Genomic DNA, 17,022 nt, shown 5'->3' with positions numbered 1-17,022 from the left:
GAAGCATGCCTTGGCGAATCCTTTGTACCAGCAGTGTCCAATACGCTCCCTTGCACCCAAGAGTCAAGCGAGGCAAGAGAATCAGGAGCTAACCTTTCTTCCAAGAGCGCCAAAGGTGGCCGGGGGATCTCTCGCCGTGGCTGGTTATATAGCCTTGAGCCCCCGGTGGCCGTTGAGCTGAGAAATTGGGAGGATCCTGCCATCAGAGACCACCATCATGGCCAGCAAACAACCTCCCTCAGCGGAGCAAATTGAGTCCGCAGACTCAATCACGCCGGCAGTCCAAACCCAACCCCCGACAACCCCCCGCGGCGAAAAAGCCGCCCAGTTCCTTGCGACTGTTTCAGGATCTCATACGTTCACACCAGAAGAAGAAAAGAAGGTCCTCCGCCGAATCGACCTGCGTGTTCTTCCACTCTTACTAGGCGCGTACTTCTTCCAGCAACTAGATAAATCCAGTCTCTCATACGTCTCGATCTTCGGACTAGTCGAGGACGCCAATCTTGTGGGGCAGCAGTACTCATGGCTCGGCTCGATCCTATACATCGCGCAGCTGGTTATGCAGCCTGTTGCGGCGCTGGTGCTTGTCAAGCTGCCGACGGGGAAGGTCATTGCTGCTGCTATTTTCCTTTGGGGGAGTAGTTTGACGATCATGGCGGCCTGCAAAGATTTCCCCAGTTTATTGGGATTACGATTTTGTTTGGGTGCTTTTGAGAGTATGATTGGTGAGTTTTGTCCATGTCCTGACATTGAGTGGAATGCGTGTTGACGCTCTAATCCAAGCACCTTCGTGTATTGCCGTCACCCAGATGTGGTGGCGAAGAGGCGAACAAACATGGTTAGCTACCTACTCACCCTTCGGCTCTCATCGTTCAGCTTATTGATGAGGGAAAATACAGGAGAGCCGCCCTCTGGAACGCCATGAACGGCGTGACAGCCATAGTCGGCAGCCTATTCACCTACGGCCTCGGCCACATAAACAGCGACACACTCTACTCCTACCAAACAATCTTCCTCCTCTGCGGCCTACTCACAGTGCTATACGCCGTCGTCGTACTAATCTTCATGCCGGACTCGCCCATGGAAACGAAATTCTTATCCGAGCGCGAAAAGGTCATCGCGGTCGAGCGCCTCCGCGCAAACCAGATGGGGATTATATCGCGCGAGTGGAGGTGGGATCACGTTTGGGAGACGGCGATTGATATCAAGACTTGGGTTTGGTTTTTGCTTATTATTGCCATCTCGTGAGTCCACGTTTACCCCAGATTCCAGGATTGAGAAGGCCTTGAGGCTCTTGAACTTATTTTAACCTTGACCTCCATCATCAATTAACTATAACTAACTCTCCCTCCTTGCTCAAATGCAGTATCCCATCAGGCGGAATATCCACCTTCGGCAGTTTAATCATAACCTCGTTCGGGTATACGAATTTCGACGCCATATTGTTCAACCTCCCCTTCGGTGCTGTCCAAGTCGCTATAATTATGGGTGGCGGATGGGCAGCCACGAAGTTCCGCACGAAGGGGCTGGTTATTGCGGCGATTGCAGTGATTGCGGCTGTCGGGACGATTATTATGCTCACTGTGCCGAGGGAAAAGAAGGGTGCGCTGCTTTTTGGGTATTACTTGGTATGTCTGCCTACCTCTTCACTGCTAAATTACGTTGTGTACCGGGCCATTGATTGTTCTTGTGGGACAGGTCTCATGTCTAGCTGGAATAACGCCCCTCGTTTACGCCTGGGAAGCGCAGAATACAGCGGGTGATACGAAGAGGAAGTGTACGTCGGCGGTAGTGCTTATTGGGATGTGTACGGGGAACGTATGTCAATCACTCCATCTGTCCTGTCTTCTCCCAGTGAAGTTAAAGGAAATCTGACCCGGTTTTCTGTGCAGGTTATCGGTCCCCAACTCTACTCGCTTGACCAAGCGCCCGAGTACCGCGAGGGTCTGATCTCGAACTTGGTTATGTTTGTGCTTGTTGCTGTGATTGCTGTGTATGTTGTCTCATCCATTTTGGGGGTTGTCCTGCTTGATGCCTCATTAACTTGCCCTCTCTCACCGTTGTTTCATCCGTACTCGGCGAATTAGCTAACGTTTTCTATACTTCCACTGCAGTATCGCGGACCTCTACCTCTACTACCTCAACAAAAAGCACGCAAAGAGACGAGCGGAACTCGGTAAGAACGCAAGCGTCGTGGACGAGTCCATGCTCCGGAAGAAAGAAGTGCAGGAAAGTAAGGCCGTTGAGGCGGGCGAGGCCGCTGGAGAGGAGGGTGGTGATAAGGGTCAAGCGCGGGAAGAGGACAAGGGGTTCCTCGATACGACGGATCTCAAGAACGAGGACTTTATCTATGTATATTAGGCTCGGGACTTCGCTTGGATACTTGGTGCCGGCTATTGTTGGATTTGAGGTAGGACGGGCAGTTATTGAATGGGGCTTACTCGTTACTAAATATTCGCCATAAACTTTGACAATGGAGTTGCGCTCAATCAGTATGCACCTTATTCTCATTCATGGCCATATGTACATTGTTCTGGTTTGGCCTATCAGGCAAATGAGCCGCAGTCATCACCATCAACCATCAATCAACCTTCCAACTGACTCTCAAACCGATGATACCCAGACCCAACAACGACCCTCTTCTTCCCGTCCCTCGGGACTCCAGGCAAACCCACAATGGCCTCTGTGTTCGGCGGCACCCTCAAGCCCAGTCTAAAAGTATCCCCGTTCACCCTCCACCTCGTCTCCGCAATTCCATACGGCGTCAAAAAACTCGTCTCCGCATGCGTCAAGCCCCCACCCGGTTTAACATCCACGTAGAACTTCTTCCACCCAGGCTCAGCCGGCCTCAACCCGCCAATATTCTCATGCATCCAGCTACCCACAGAACCGACGGCATAGTGGTTGAAACTGGTCATCTCACCGGGGTTCACGCTCCCGTTGGTAAGAATACTATCCCAGCGCTCCCAGGTCGTTGTCCCGTTCATGATGACCTGGAATAACCAGCCGGGGACTTCCTCCTGGAGGAGCGTCTGGTAGAACACGTCGGCCGCGTTGTACTTTGATAATGCGTGGCCGAGGATATGCGTTCCTGCGAAGCCGGTTCCGACCTTGTAATCGTTTTCGGCGATTAGGTCTGTTAGGCGTGAGGCGGCGGCCGCGTAGTGGGATGGCTGCGCGAAGAGGTTGAAGTATAACGGTAGAGTAAGGCCAGTTTGAGTCTCGTTCGCGACGGTCCCGTTGGCTGAGATCCAAGCGTTTCTGAAGGCCCGTGTTAAATTCGCGCGGTCGTGGGTGTATCTGTCTGCTTCTTCTGAAAGGGACAGATAAGTTGATATATTTGCTAGCAATTCCGTGCTGTGAATTAGGTACGCGTCGGCGACAAAGTTCCTGTCTGTTGTCGCGTCGCCGGGGGAATCAGGGGGTGCCAGCGGGTCCAACCAGTCGCCGTACTGGAACGATGAACGATTCCAGAGGCCGACTTCGTTGCGTGTGACGCCCCTGTCGATCCAGACTTGTGCTCCGGGATATTGCTCCATGAGCATGACCTTGTCGCCGTATGTTTGGAATAGGTCCCAGGGGACTTTGACGATTGCGTCGCCCCAGATTGCGGCGGCGTTGTCGGGGCCGAGGACATTCGGCACCACGGCCGGGGGACCATCTGTTTTGGCTTAGTACTGATATAGTGACAGGCTTATCTCAGTTGATAGGAAGGCGTGGGCTTACAGTCATTCTCCAGCTGCTCTGAGTAGACGTCCTTCAGCCACCCTCGCAGGAAACCGGCTGTATTATAGATAAAATTGGCTGTTCGTGCAAATGCATGAATGTCGCCAGTCCAGCCTAGTCTCTCGTCTCTCTGTGGGCAATCAGTGGGAATAGACAGGAAGTTGCCGCGCATGCTCCATATGATGTTCTCATGGAGCTTGTTGAGTAGAGGGTTCGAGCAGTTGAAGAAGCCCGTCTGCTCCATGTCCGTGTTGATCACGATCGCAGTGACAGAGTCGGAGTTTAATTCTGTCTCCTCTGGCCAACCGGTAACCTGGACGTAGCGGAATCCGTGGAATGTGAACGAGGGCTCCCATTCTTGGTTTTCACCGGAGAGGGTTAGGTTGTCGGTTGCTTTTGCGTTTCGCAGTGGCCGGGTTGCGGCTTCACCGTCTTCCATGACTACAGTACAATTATCAGCATAGGTTCACGTCAGTATTATAGATCAGCGGATGAGCGTACCCTCAGTGTGCACGAAGCTAATGTTCGCGCCTCGTGGACCCTTAACCCGAACCCTCAGCCACCCAACAAGATTCTGTCCGAAATCAAGAACCGTCTTGCCCGAGTCGCTCAGGAACACGTTTTCCAAGGCGCGCTCCTCGATGCGCCTTACGGGCGGAGCATCAGGAGCGGCTAGCAAGCCCTTGTCAAACTCAACCTCGTGCGTACCCAGCCATTCAGACGCATCAAAGTCCGGCGAGGACCAGCCGGGAATTTCCTGAGTCGAATCATATACTTCACCATTGTATATTTCCGATGAGAGGATAGGACCGGTGGATGACTGCCATGTATCGTCACTGGGTACGTAAATTGTCTCACCGTCCGAGGTCGTAACCGCTAGCAGAGAAAGGAAACCCAGAGTATCACCGTAGATGTTCCGGATCATATTCCAGCTAAGCGCGCCAGAATACCAGCCTTCACCGACTGTGACGCCGATTGTGTTTTGGCCAACGTTCAGGAGGTCGGTGACATCGTAGGTGTTGTATTCATGTCTATGGGTATAAGACTGCCAGCCGGGGGCAAGAACATAGTCGCCAACAGGTTCACCGTTGATCTCAGCCTCGTAAACACCTAGTGCCGTGATGTAAAGCCGCGCAGAGAGAATATCTTCATCGACTGCAAAGTCCTTGCGGAAGTAGATCGGACGGTGGGTGGCATTGACCTCGGTCGGTCTATCGGACACTATAGCCACCGCATCCTGCCAGTCCTCCTCGCTGAGGAGACCTGACTCCACAGTAACGGGGTCAGACCAGGACGAGTCGATAGTTGAACCGAATGAGCGGACACGGACGGTAGCTTCCTCGCCAGATTGAAGTGGGCCTGATGGCCATGGGACCAGCACGGAATCTGAAGAGTTGACGTTGAATGTGTACGATTGACCGTCTCGTTCGATTTCAATTGAATATGCGCTCTGGTGCCAGTCTGTGACATTTCCATCGAATCTCCATGAGATGCGGGGGCAGGATTCCCCGATCCCTAACTCGGAGCGATGATGCTCGAAGGATACTTGGGAGATTGACAGTGCCATTTTTGGGTTGCCTGTGCTTCTCGAAGACTTCCTTCATAGTGGCACTGTATAAATATTCACGTAGATTGCTGCGGGGTCCCCGCAATGAGGCCAGTGCGAAGAGATTGGGACAATGATACCCCGAACTTTCATGTCATAGCAACGGTGGATGCTGAAGATCCTAAATAATGGAGTACAAAAAGTCTGGGCATTCTCTGGGGTCGAATCTGGTTGAATCTTGGATGCGGGTTTTCCCCGCATTGCAACTGCCGATCCTCTGCAGTCGGGGTTGAACGCCCCGAGCTCCCTGATCTGGTTCTCTGAATATGAGTACGACTTGAAACAGGGTCAGACCTTCTACCGATCGCAACTCCCGAGTAGAGTCAGCGGGGTGAAGCTGTCAGTCAACCATCTGGGGGAAGGGTGCGAACAAGATAGGGTAATGGTCATGTGAATTTTTATCCCGTGCCCGTCTCTACTGATAGAAACAGGTGTAAATGATCCTGAAGTTTGGTCTAGGCTCAGTCAGAAAGCGTTTATCAGCTGTTTCGGGTTCTGCAGGTCAGCCGCGGCGCGGGGGCGAGACGTTCACGTCCACAGCGTCTATTGGACGTGGTCGATCTGGCTTACCATCTTGGTACGACTCATTCGCCAGCCCATGAGCTTATCCTTTGACTCATGGGCACCAATCTTTGCTTATGTAGACAGACTGCTCAAGGCAGATGTGAGTGCTGCCTGACTTGCCAAGTGACGCTTCCGAACATTCTTAGATACGGGTTCTTGGACCGTTGAATACGAGGATCGTTGAGCATCATAATCAGCTACAAATATCCTCGTCAGCAGATGGGATTTCCAATATTTCTTGTCCTGTCAACCCAGATCAGAATAAACGAGCAAGATGTCTTCTTACAACGGATCTTGTCACTGTGGCACTGTCAAGTTCACCTTTACTCTTCGCGCGCCTATTGAGGAGCAGGAAGTCGTCAACTGCAACTGTTAGCTCCTTGACTTAACAAAAGTCCTTTGCAGAAGGCTGAAGATCTCTTTAGGTTCAATCTGCACAAAGAACGGCTACCTCATGGTGTACCCCAAGGTGTCAGAGACCACATTCAACCACCCTGAGGACGCTGTGAGGGTATATAGGGCTCCACCGTCAAATTATCTTCAGAGAAGCTAATTTTAGAAGACCTACTACCATGCGACCAAGAGGTTCCCACACTTTTTCTGCGTGAATTGCGGTACTAGTGTTTATGCCAAGGGTCCTGAAGGGACCGACTTTATGGCTGTTAATGTATTTCCCATCAACCTCCCTATTGACGGAATAGTTAGCATTAACAATAGCCAGGCTAGAACTATCGAGGGTATCGAGATCGAAAAGCTAAAGTTGAAGCCGATGGACGGAAGAAGTCTTTGAGTTCTTGTCGCAAGTTCTTTGTATCAGTGCTGAAGTAAGATGCAGTCAGACACTAGTGGCGAGGCTGTCTGTCGGTTGAATTGATGAGGCATGGAGTCAGCTGGGGAGTCAAGGCGTTGTGGTGGGAGTGGTCCTAGGCATTGAGTTGAGATCCCTCTACCCTCGCCTCGGCGCAAGGGCCTGGTTTAGGAATAACTATTACGATACCAACCATATCGACGAGGTCATCAGTCCCCTCTGCAACCCCAATGTGGATGAGAGCACGATCAGGTTCTTGAAAAAACCCACCCACGCACAGCGGGTTTCGTTGGCTGACGGGCGACCTGGCATACATGGCCTGTATTTGTGGTTTGCCCATGTCCACCATCTCTAAGCTTATCGATTGTGGACTCTGGCCCTTTGAAACATCCCACCAGAAGAGAATAGCTGCTGCACTGACTGTGTGGGCCAGACCTAACGGAGGGTATCATGGCGTGATTCGGCTCTTGTTGGATACCGCGGAGGGGAGGATTCGCACAGACCATAAAGGCGGCTATTTCCCAATTCATATCGCCGCTAACAGTGGTGCTATTGGAACAGTGCGAATGTTACTGCAAGACCTCGGGATATACGTGACAATGGCTATTCTTTACACAGATTTCCTTGAACGACTTGAACCTTTGCCTTAGGAGCTAGTTCATCTTGCGAATGTTTTTGGGAGATCTGCCAGCTATGTACACTAAGTAAGCTACTCTACACCATAGGCAGGCATCAGTCTTACTATGTTCTTACTGTCTATGAGAGGGAAGCTTGGACTAATGGTAGCACTAAAGATGAACAGAAATAGAATTTCTTTCGACCGCGCCCAAGATGCTTCGCAACCTGCACCCTCTACACCATTATCTGTCTCCACGCTTGCCGTTCTGCTGCTCATCCTCCATTTGGAAGTTATCTGCGGTATTATTGTCTGACAAGTGGCTGAAATGCCGCAGGTGCAGAGTGATCTGTCGCTATGCCGGGGTACCCCGCACAGCCCTAACTCCACTTCTTATTAGGCTAATGATTGATTCATGGAGGTGCTTGATCTAGTCTCTGCAAAGGGAAAATTCCCGGTTGCTTCTAACATGACGCCATGCCGGAGATTCCGCTCAACGGGCTAGGCATGACATGTTTCTTCTGCTTGCCGCACTATATAAATGACTATATTGAGCTCAATCAACATGAGCGCGCGTCTGTAGGTAACTGCCCGAAGCCAACATGATCCTCCTCACTTCACTTTTACTTTTACCGAGCGCTCTAACCAGCTCCTCCCCCCTCAAACCCCGTCTCCAAGACGGTTTAGCCCTCACTCCGCAAATGGGGTTCGTCATACTCCAGCTCCACGGCCCGCCTTCCCTAGAAATCACCATCCACTAACAAAAATCTATAGATGGAACACCTACAACGAATACAACTGCTTCCCGAACGAGAGCATCATCCATCTCAACGCCGAAGCACTAATCGACACCGGCCTCGCAGATCTCGGATACCGCTATGTCACCGTTGACTGCGGCTGGTCTGTCGAGGACCGATTGCCGAACGGTACTTTGACTTGGAACGAGACGCTCTTCCCGCAGGGGTTCCCGGCGCTGGGGAGGTATTTGCATGATAGGGGGTTGCTCTTTGGAGCGTATGGGGATTCGGGTATCCTTCTTTGCGGGAGTCCGCCTAATAATACGGGGAGTCTTTGTATGCTTGCATTTTCCTTGTTTCGAAGACGGTCGTATGAATGGCGGAGCTAATAGTTCGACCAGATTTTGAGGATCTTGATGCGAGGACATTCGCTGAGTGGGAGATTGACTCACTTAAATGTCAGCCCTCCATTTCTTTCCCGCCATTCCACACGCATAAGAGAGACTAATAATCTCATCCAGACGACAACTGCTACTCCGACGCAGCAACAAACTACCCAAACGTAAACTACTCACCCTCCACATCCCCCCACCCGCGCTTCGCAAACATGTCGCGCTACATCCAGTCCCAAGAAAGGCCAATCCTCTTCCAAGTCTGCGAATGGGGAATCGACTTCCCCGCCCTCTGGGCCCCCGAAATCGGACACTCATGGCGGATCGGAAACGACATCACGCCACACTGGCGCTCGATATTCCGCACGCTGAACCAGGCCGTTCCGCAGACGGACTTCGCGGGACCGGGGCAGTGGCCAGATCCGGATATGTTGCTTGTTGGGTTGGAAGATGTGCTTACGATTCCCGAAGAGCAGACGCATTTTGGGCTTTGGGGGATACTCAAAGCGCCGCTGATTATTGGGGCGAAGGTCGATGGGATGATGGAGGAGTCTCTTGATGTACTGAGGAATGAGGATGTTATTGCTTTTAATCAGGATAGGTTGGGGGTTAGTGCGGCGCTGAGGAGGAGGTGGAGTGATGATGGATGTGAGGTTTGGAGTGGGCCTTTGACGGGGGATAGAACTGTTGCGGCATTGATCAATTGGAGGGGAGAAGATAGGGAACTTACGCTTGACTTACCGGATGTTGGACTGCAGTTCGCCGGAGGTCTGAGAAATATATGGGCAGGTGAAAGCGTTGAGAATGTGAAGACGAGCTATACGGCCAGGGTCGAGGCGCATGGGACGATATTGGTTGAGTTGAGCGAGACGGTTCCTGCTGGGAGTTATCCGGGCGATATCTTTGCTTCTACCGATGGGTGAGTATATTCAGTTTGTGTCAATATATGGACTGCTACTGACCAGCTTCTATTATAGCGATACAACTACATTCTCAGCGATTTACGGCCTCACCTCAAGCCCTAACTTTAACCTCACAATGGTTCTAAACGAACCAGCTACCGAAACGCGCAACATAACTATTACTACAGGCAGCAGCGGTGCCCCAGTCCCTATCTCAATACCAGCCGGGTCATCCACAGTCAGAACCCACGTCACTCTAACCGCCAGCTCAAACAACACAATAACATTCCACAACGCACCGCCCATCGCCTCAATCCACCTCGCCCCTCCATCACCAACCTACTACACAGGCACGGAAGCATTCACCCCCTCCGGGTCAGCCTCAACATTCACATGCCCAGAAACATTCTGCGCACCCGCCGGCTCAAAACTCACGCACCTAAGCACCAACAGCAGCGCAGTCGCACAAATAACGTCCTCCACATCCATATCTGGACCCAAATATCTCGAAATAGACTACATAAACAACGAAGTAGCCTTCGACTCAGCGTGGGGATGGGGCTCTAATTCACGCAATTTGACGATCCGGGTTAACGATGCGCAGCCTGTGCGGTTGGAGGTCCCGCTTTCCGGGCGTCACAGTGAGCTTTTTGGGCCTGGTCTGGGTTGGTGGGATAGTGCGCGCCTTGGGGTGCTTACGACGGGGTGGAAGGAGGGGGTTAATGAGGTTGTGCTTGGGAATGAGGGGGGTGAAGGTGGGTTCACGGGGTTTGCGCCGGATGTTGTGGGGGTTGCTGTTTTTGAATGAGGTGTAGATTACTAGTTGGATCGAGTCGCGATAATGGTCTGACCGGATGCAGGGCTCAGGGAGGTAAGAGGTGGAAGTACGTAGGTTTGCATAAGTTAATAATCAGATTGCGGAATGGATTATAGTCAACGAGAGATATCTATAGTGTGGCATATGTAATTGGTGAGGCTGTAGCGAATGAACAAGATACGGCGGGGAGCAAGACACCATTTAACCCAGAGGAATCACAAGATTCAATAACCTGCGCGAATACAAGAACTTCTCCATATCATCATCAGCAAGGCTGAGAGGCGCCCTGCCCTTCTTGTTAGCCCTAATATCATCGCAACCAGCATTAACTAGAGCACGCGCAACAGTGTGGTGGTTCTTCTCCACGGCACATAGTAGCAATGAACGTTTCTCGCCACCCACTACATCAATAGGCATCATTTCCTACTCAGAATGAACTTGCAGAATCTCGCCGTGCCCATTCTCCAGGGCATATCGGTACCCGGGAACACCATAGCTATCAAGACAACTTGTTCCAAATTCTAGAAGCAAACGACATATTTCGGCGCGATCTCTGACGACTTCACGACGATACTCGGGTGAGTACTTAACTGATCCCCAGCGCTTACTTCCCCTAAATGGGATGCAGGTTGGCGTGGGGAAATCGTCTGTCATGGCGCTGAAAAAGGGAGACTTCTCGTTTTTATCGAGTGCTTCCACGTCTGCGCCTGCTCCTAAGACGAGTCTGACGGTGCTGGCGTGTCCAACAGCTGCGTGTGCAAGGGGTGTGCGGCCGAATTCATCGCGCAGTCCAACATCAGCCCCATGCTCGAGAAGCAGGCGAGTCATTTCTGCATCCCCGTTTCCTGCGGCCCATGACAACAGGGGTATGTCGCTCATTGCGTCCTTGGAATTGACATCAACGCCGTGGGCAAGGAATATGCGCACGATTTCGAGGTAATCCTATCTCACTGCATTGACTATTGGATACAAAAGCGTTCCTGGGCCAGTCAACCTCGTAATCATGGGCTCAAGGTAGGAGACAAGAGTTGGGTCCTTTTCGAGTAAAAGGGCGACCATTTCGGGTTTATTGCAATCGACTGCTGCGCTCATTGGTAAAGGGCGACGATTGACATCCAGACGGAAGTAACCTGGGCACCAGTCGATGAGAGCTTTGGCAAACTCAAGGAGTCCATGTTATATGGCTGAGACTAGAGGATGGTAAATTAGACTCCAGTCTGATGTAGGCACAAGATCGCCGCGCGCCTGGGCCTCGGCATCGGCTGGTCCGAGATGCTGCAGGAAGACTCAAAGACTCTTGAGATTTCCTGCGCAAGCCAGTTCATCAATAGGGAATGCTACTTTGGGACTCGATAGTCGGATAGGGATTTTGGTCGAGGATCAATGAATAGATACTCGCAGGCGTCCCCATCGTCTGGCACAGTAACGCGCCGATCTCCCTTTCTTCGATTCCATCAAAAGAACGACGTGGGAGTATGGCTCGGGTGCGTTCCTATTTCCCAAATCTGAGGAGTGATATCAGTTCCCAGCGGTTTTCCAGATGGTGGAGATTTGTCATTTCTCTCACATGTGGGAGTAGGGCCTCGAAAGCATCGTCATTCTTACAGTGAGCAGTCTTGAGCAGTGCTGCTGAAAGGCCGTCTGCAGACTCGTCACTAGACTGACATGGAGGTATGAGCTGCATGACCATGGGCGTATCCCCAAGTGCTGCAGCCGCAACGATTAAGAGTTCGGGGGGCCATTAGTTCAGGCTACAGATTACACGATGCATATCAGGCAAGAGTCTATGCGCCTTCGCTTTGACATCTAGAGAGACATCAATACCTTCATCAAATCTCGCCGCAAAAGAGAGTCAAGTAAGACGTCGTGCTCGTATGGAAGCAGGGAGAAGTCCGTAACCCTACCCTGCACAACTTTGACGGACGGCTGGGAGCGATGGAAGTCTCTAGTTGAGGCTTGCCAGAAGGGCGATATCAGCTCTGTACAAGCTCTTCTGGCTGACCATGTTCCATTGAGGTGCCCAAGTAAGAACTGGTATTCCGGTGGAGACCTGTACACACACGCCCCTCCAAGCCGCCGTACACGGGAGCCACACTGAGATTGTGAAGATGCTGCTTGCTGCGGGGGCAAAAGTCAATTGCCTTAATTATCCCGACGAGTCCGCCCGCCTTCTCCTGAGTGAGATGGCTGATTAACAGACGATTTGCATTCTAGTGCGCGCTGGACGAGAGATGGGGGCCAACTTCCATGACACGGAGCTGTCGTATATAGCAGCTAGTGGCACGTTCCCTCCTTTGCTATTTCGAATGCTCTCTATTCGCGGAGGTGATTTGGTTATCTTTTCAAGTTGGTTTGGGCGTACTGTATCGCATGATTGCCTGGCTGTTATCTGTTGTTGGGAATAGAGTCCTGAAGAAACGCTAAATCTGGCAATCTAGTAGATTATCAGAGGTAGAAGGTCTAGTTAAGCTAATGCTTCTGATATACATAGTTCAGTACCGTTTATCTCCAACAACCAAGTAGAGCAAAACCAGCATTGATCGTTTTTCTGCCTCAACTATGCAATTACCTTAGTATCTGAGAAATCTGTGCTATGCTTACCAGAATTTATGTAGCATGGCAGATAGAAGCTTGTTGAATTTGTAGATTAGGACAGAGATTAAGTGGTAGTTGATTCCAACTACTATATCTAGGTCACCTTCTCCCTCTCCCCCTCCCTCTGCCCTACACCCATTCCCATCCCCACCCCATCAGCCTCCAACCTCCTGGCAAAAATCATCTGCGCCAGCGCATCATCCGTCCTCAGATACGTGCGCTTCCCCCTAAAAACCCAAAACCCCACCGCAACAACAAGCATGACTCCAAACACCGCAATGGCATAGTTCATATCCGCGGGCGCGGGATTCGGCCCACCAGGGAAGAAGAAGAAAACCGTCGTCAGGGCACAGTAGATGATACTGATCCAGTTTACTGGTGTCCCCCAGCGTCCGAGATGGAAGTAGCCCGGGGACAGTTTGTCGCGACCCACAAAGAGGAGCGCGCCGATGGGGATTCCGTAGGATATTGTGAGGGCTATTGTGCTGACGCTGAGGATTGCGTCGAGGACTGTGCTTGCGAATAGGTAGAGGATGCCGACGAGGGCGATGAGGAAGCCTTGCGCCCAGAGAGCGCGGACAGGCGCTTTCCAGACTCGGTCGATGTGGGCAAAGTATGAGCTCCAAGGGACTGCGCCGTCACGGGCGAATGCCCATGTAAGGCGTGAGCCGGTAGTGAGAATGCTGATTCCCTGACCGAGGCCGTTGAAGATGAAGAGGGCGATTAGGACGGCGGCACCTTGTAGCCCGACGGTTTCTTGCATGAGTTCGATGAAGGGGAGGTCGGCGCCTACAACGGCGTCAACGTCCTGAATGCAGAAGAGACAGATAAGCATGAATATGAAGCCGGTTATGGCGCCGAGGAGGACGGCTAGCCAGATTACTCGGGGTGCATCACGGCGCGGCGAGGGCATCTCCTCGACCATGTGCACGACGGAGTCAAAGGCAGTGAGTCCGTACGCTGCCTGGACTAAGCCTATGAACCACGTTGTGCCATCGGACCAGCCCGTTTCGTTCATCCACTTTCCAAAGGCGAAGGAGGCCGGCTGAAAAGACAGACCGGGCTTTGCGCCCACCGATATAAGCAGCGCAAGCGAGAGAATGAAGAACAAAGCCGTAAACCAGATCCCAACAAAGTTGTTCAGCCACGGAAGGACAGCTTCTTTCCGACAACTGACCACATTCGTCAAGGTCAGGACAAAACAGACCCCAACATAGACCACAAACTGAAGCCACCCTTTCTCCGCGCCGTCCCAGTCCGGCTCAAACATCGTCTTCATCCCCAGCAGAAACTCCGTCATAAATGCAACCTGGGAGGCCGTCAACGTCCACCAACCAAACGTATTAATCCAGGCCGTCATGTACGACAGAAACCGGCCCGTAGGCGTGTGCCAAAGCCGAAAGACCCAGTATGCCTGCCCAAGGGCAGTGGGCATACTGCTCGCGAGTTCACCCAGACTAATAGCCACGCAGAGATTGCAAACGGTGATCAAGACCAAACCCCATAAGATCGTGACGGCGCCGCCATTCGTGATTCCACTGCTGAGGTCTTGCGCAAAGGTACTGTAGCTTCCTAGCACGCAGAATGCTAGAGACAGCATGCTCCAGACACTGAATTTCCGGGAGAGGGCCTGCGAGTGGCCCATGGCTGCGAGATCCTGCTCATCGTCTAGGATCGAGTCGCCCGCGATGGGTTTCGCGAGGGTTTCGGCCATAGCAGAGAAATTCTTAGGACATGTTGAAGGCAGCCTGGAGGTTGGAGGGATAGCCCCTTATGAAGTAGCGACAGGTGCTGGGTAGAAAGCACTGGAGAGGAAAATTCGCGCAGCAGCAGAGTTTGCGGGGATCGCGCCCTGGACCGCGGTCCTTTCCCTATCTATGTGGGTCATGCCAGGTTACAGTCAAAATCAATAGAGTCAGAGGTCAATGTCATTGAAATATTATCTTGTTCAGTAGTAGTTGATAGCACCGACGTTGCCCGTTGGAGATTAGAGTTGATCGTGAGTATCAACTTCCCTAACCGGCAGGTCGATGCGTTGGAGACTATACACTTGGCACCATCGCGTGCGCTTCGGAATGCACGGATATTGAATAGGGACAGAGAGCTGCAGCAGACGCACAGTTGCGTTGAAGATCGGAAGCATTTCCGAGTGATGATTGGGGTTGTTGAGAGGATAACAGGAATGTTGCAGCATAGTGATGATGATTTACTACAATCGGAATACGTGAAAAGAAGAAAGCGAACAAACTACAATTCAAGACTAGCAAGGGTATAACGTGGATAATCATAACTGCTCAAAGCTTTTGTATTTTCAACTCGGAATTCAGACCATTATACCGACAAGACGCCAGTAGTCCAGACCCCGCCAACACCGACCAAGCCCAACCGACAGAACAAATCTAGTTCATCTGGCGGATGAGGCCGTTGATGTTCTCCTCACGGTTACCGAAGTCACCACCCTGGATGTAGTGCTTGAACTTGCGGGGGCGGAAGCCACCAGTGGGGTTGGAGAGCTTGAAGGGCCAGAGGAAGTTATTGGCCTGCTTGAAGTTGGGGCCGACGGTGTAGATCTCGTGAATCAGGTCCTCCATGCAGACAATGCCGTACTTGCCGAGGTGCTCCTCGATGATCTGGTTGTCGGTGAGGGCAACACGCTGCTTGTCGATCTTTCCGTAACCGCGCTTGTAGATGAGCTCACGGACGGACTTGAGGTTGGGGTAACCGTAGGCAACGTAGGGGTTGATGATGGTCAGCATCTCCTGGGTGGCCTTGGTGAGCTTGATGAAGGTGCCGTTGTTGATCTGGAGCAGACGGAGGAGCTGCAGGATCTTGCGAGGCTGAGGAGCAATCTTGTTGATACTAGACGGAGTTAGCGCGAAGCCTAGAAGTGTGACAAACATGTGACGAGACATACCCCTTGATACGGACAACGAAGACGAGCTTAGGCTCCTCAGGAACGTAGAAGTTACCCTCCTGACGGGCAGCACGGGCAAGGCGGACCTTCTCGCGCTCAGCGTCGCGGTACTCCTTGACGTAGGACTCGGCGCGCTTGAAGATGACGGAGCGCTTCTCCTTGTTGGCCTGAAGTTTCCGAGTTAGCGTGAGCCGACACAGAACATGACAAAAGCAAAAGCAGTGACAGTATTCTCAGCCCCGAAAGATGGTTAACAAAAGCGACAGCATCGACTGGTAATCTAGTCGCGTGATGGTTGGTGTCATCACCGTAAAAAAGGAAAAGGAAGGAGAAACAAAAATCTTCACTAACCTTCTTCTTCTTCTCGGCCTCCTCACGAGCAACAGCGCGAGCCTGCTCCTGGCTCTTGCGCTTCTTCAGGAGGGTCTCGGGGACGAGGACCTGGTCCTGGGTGGGGACGGTGCTGTGAAGGTCAGTTTATCGTGTCCGCAAGAACTGAACAATTCCGCCGAGTGCAAGAATTGCGGCTACAGCGCCACATTCTCATTGCTGAAGGCTAGAAGAATAACACCCGACAGAATTTTTTTAATCGGTGAGGTGCGTAGTTGGATGACTCGGATGCAGTTCGCTACTAATCGTGCATTTTCAGCTCGACGTTCGCAGTCCAGCGGTCATCAATCAACATGGCAAGCCTCATCCGACAAGACCCTAAGCATAACGCTCTGGAAGATAATGTTGACGCTGTTGTCTAGCACTCCGATCCGACCAGCGGCCAGAAAGAATGGTGGTGGTAGACGACGGCTCTCAACAATTGTTTTCAAGGAGAAGGCATTGTGCTTTCAGCCTCAATACCCCATGCCTCTCTCAAGTCCATTGTCACTTCCAACCAACGTTTCCATTGATGCGAATGCGAGCAGCGAAGCGAGAAAAGAGGACGCGGGAATAATCGAGCTGGTGCCTCGCGACCATTTCTGGACGGAGCATCTCCAGCGAGAAGGACGACTATAAACCGAACCTTACAGGCTCATGGAGCGAATCAGCCGGCAAGGGGGTGATCAAAGGCAACATACGTAGCAGTAGCGGCCATTGCGACGGTCTGTTGAGTTCGCGAGTTGAGCGGTTGGCGTTGTCGTACTGAGGAGAGATCGAGAAGATGAAATTTCGGTTGAAGAAGAGAAATCGTTGTGGGTGCCGAGGTGCGCTAGCCATGTCTGGTTAGCCCTGCTCTGACAGACGCTAGTCCTCTTTGAGAGCCTGCCCTTATCGCCCATGCCCAGTGCAGCCCTTATCAGCTGGGACCTCCGATAAGCCGATAAGCCCCATCCTTCCAGCCTCATCAATCACC

At 52.0% G+C, this 17,022-nt stretch overlaps 8 protein-coding genes across 8 annotated transcripts; 4 read left to right on the top strand and 4 right to left on the bottom strand.

Moving 5' to 3' along the window:
- Positions 1–217: 217 nt before the first annotated feature.
- On the top strand, positions 218–2,361 carry BDV17DRAFT_279605 (putative MFS transporter; the record flags this gene model as incomplete). Its single annotated transcript, XM_073759744.1, has 7 exons — positions 218–725; positions 784–838; positions 900–1,244; positions 1,367–1,628; positions 1,699–1,818; positions 1,893–1,993; positions 2,115–2,361. The coding sequence occupies 7 exons, from the start codon at positions 218–220 to the stop codon at positions 2,359–2,361; spliced, it is 1,638 nt and encodes a 545-aa protein (XP_073619217.1).
- Positions 2,362–2,549: 188 nt separating this feature from the next.
- BDV17DRAFT_300589 (bacterial alpha-L-rhamnosidase-domain-containing protein) lies at positions 2,550–5,857 on the bottom strand. Its single transcript, XM_073764091.1, has 3 exons — positions 4,228–5,857; positions 3,727–4,167; positions 2,550–3,661 (listed from the first exon to the last, which is right to left on the bottom strand). Exons 1-3 carry the CDS (start codon positions 5,291–5,293, stop codon positions 2,586–2,588), a joined length of 2,583 nt encoding a protein of 860 aa, XP_073619216.1. The 5' UTR covers positions 5,294–5,857; the 3' UTR covers positions 2,550–2,585.
- Positions 5,858–6,034: 177 nt separating this feature from the next.
- BDV17DRAFT_254322 (GFA family protein) lies at positions 6,035–6,779 on the top strand. Its single transcript, XM_073756759.1, has 4 exons — positions 6,035–6,267; positions 6,322–6,407; positions 6,459–6,563; positions 6,618–6,779. Exons 1-4 carry the CDS (start codon positions 6,171–6,173, stop codon positions 6,684–6,686), a joined length of 357 nt encoding a protein of 118 aa, XP_073619215.1. The 5' UTR covers positions 6,035–6,170; the 3' UTR covers positions 6,687–6,779.
- A 55-nt stretch (positions 6,780–6,834) lies between these two features.
- On the top strand, positions 6,835–7,811 carry BDV17DRAFT_254320 (uncharacterized protein). The gene is made up of 2 exons (XM_073756758.1): positions 6,835–7,408; positions 7,499–7,811. The coding sequence occupies exon 1, from the start codon at positions 7,019–7,021 to the stop codon at positions 7,352–7,354; it is 336 nt and encodes a 111-aa protein (XP_073619214.1). The 5' UTR covers positions 6,835–7,018; the 3' UTR covers positions 7,355–7,408; positions 7,499–7,811.
- A 111-nt stretch (positions 7,812–7,922) lies between these two features.
- On the top strand, positions 7,923–10,159 carry BDV17DRAFT_279603 (glycoside hydrolase superfamily; the record flags this gene model as incomplete). The annotated part of the gene is made up of 5 exons (XM_073759743.1): positions 7,923–8,026; positions 8,095–8,393; positions 8,459–8,515; positions 8,579–9,368; positions 9,427–10,159. The coding sequence occupies 5 exons, from the start codon at positions 7,923–7,925 to the stop codon at positions 10,157–10,159; spliced, it is 1,983 nt and encodes a 660-aa protein (XP_073619213.1).
- Positions 10,160–10,591: 432 nt separating this feature from the next.
- BDV17DRAFT_287903 (ankyrin repeat domain-containing protein) lies at positions 10,592–11,047 on the bottom strand (the record flags this gene model as incomplete). Its single annotated transcript, XM_073761260.1, has 1 exon — positions 10,592–11,047. The coding sequence occupies one exon, from the start codon at positions 11,045–11,047 to the stop codon at positions 10,592–10,594; it is 456 nt and encodes a 151-aa protein (XP_073619212.1).
- Positions 11,048–12,857: 1,810 nt separating this feature from the next.
- BDV17DRAFT_300585 (putative amino acid permease family protein) lies at positions 12,858–14,522 on the bottom strand (the record flags this gene model as incomplete). Its single annotated transcript, XM_073764090.1, has 1 exon — positions 12,858–14,522. Exon 1 carries the CDS (start codon positions 14,475–14,477, stop codon positions 12,858–12,860), a length of 1,620 nt encoding a protein of 539 aa, XP_073619211.1. The 5' UTR covers positions 14,478–14,522.
- Positions 14,523–14,957: 435 nt separating this feature from the next.
- On the bottom strand, positions 14,958–16,802 carry BDV17DRAFT_254316 (60S ribosomal uL30 domain-containing protein). Its single transcript, XM_073756757.1, has 4 exons — positions 16,748–16,802; positions 16,029–16,140; positions 15,678–15,844; positions 14,958–15,622 (listed from the first exon to the last, which is right to left on the bottom strand). Exons 1-4 carry the CDS (start codon positions 16,762–16,764, stop codon positions 15,163–15,165), a joined length of 756 nt encoding a protein of 251 aa, XP_073619210.1. The 5' UTR covers positions 16,765–16,802; the 3' UTR covers positions 14,958–15,162.
- Between the last annotated feature and the right edge of the window lie 220 nt (positions 16,803–17,022).

Source organism: Aspergillus undulatus (assembly GCF_047715775.1).
Source record: "Aspergillus undulatus strain CBS 261.88 unplaced genomic scaffold BDV17scaffold_6, whole genome shotgun sequence".
Lineage (NCBI taxonomy): Eukaryota > Fungi > Ascomycota > Eurotiomycetes > Eurotiales > Aspergillaceae > Aspergillus > Aspergillus undulatus.
This window is presented reverse-complemented; position numbering and strand designations above follow the sequence as displayed.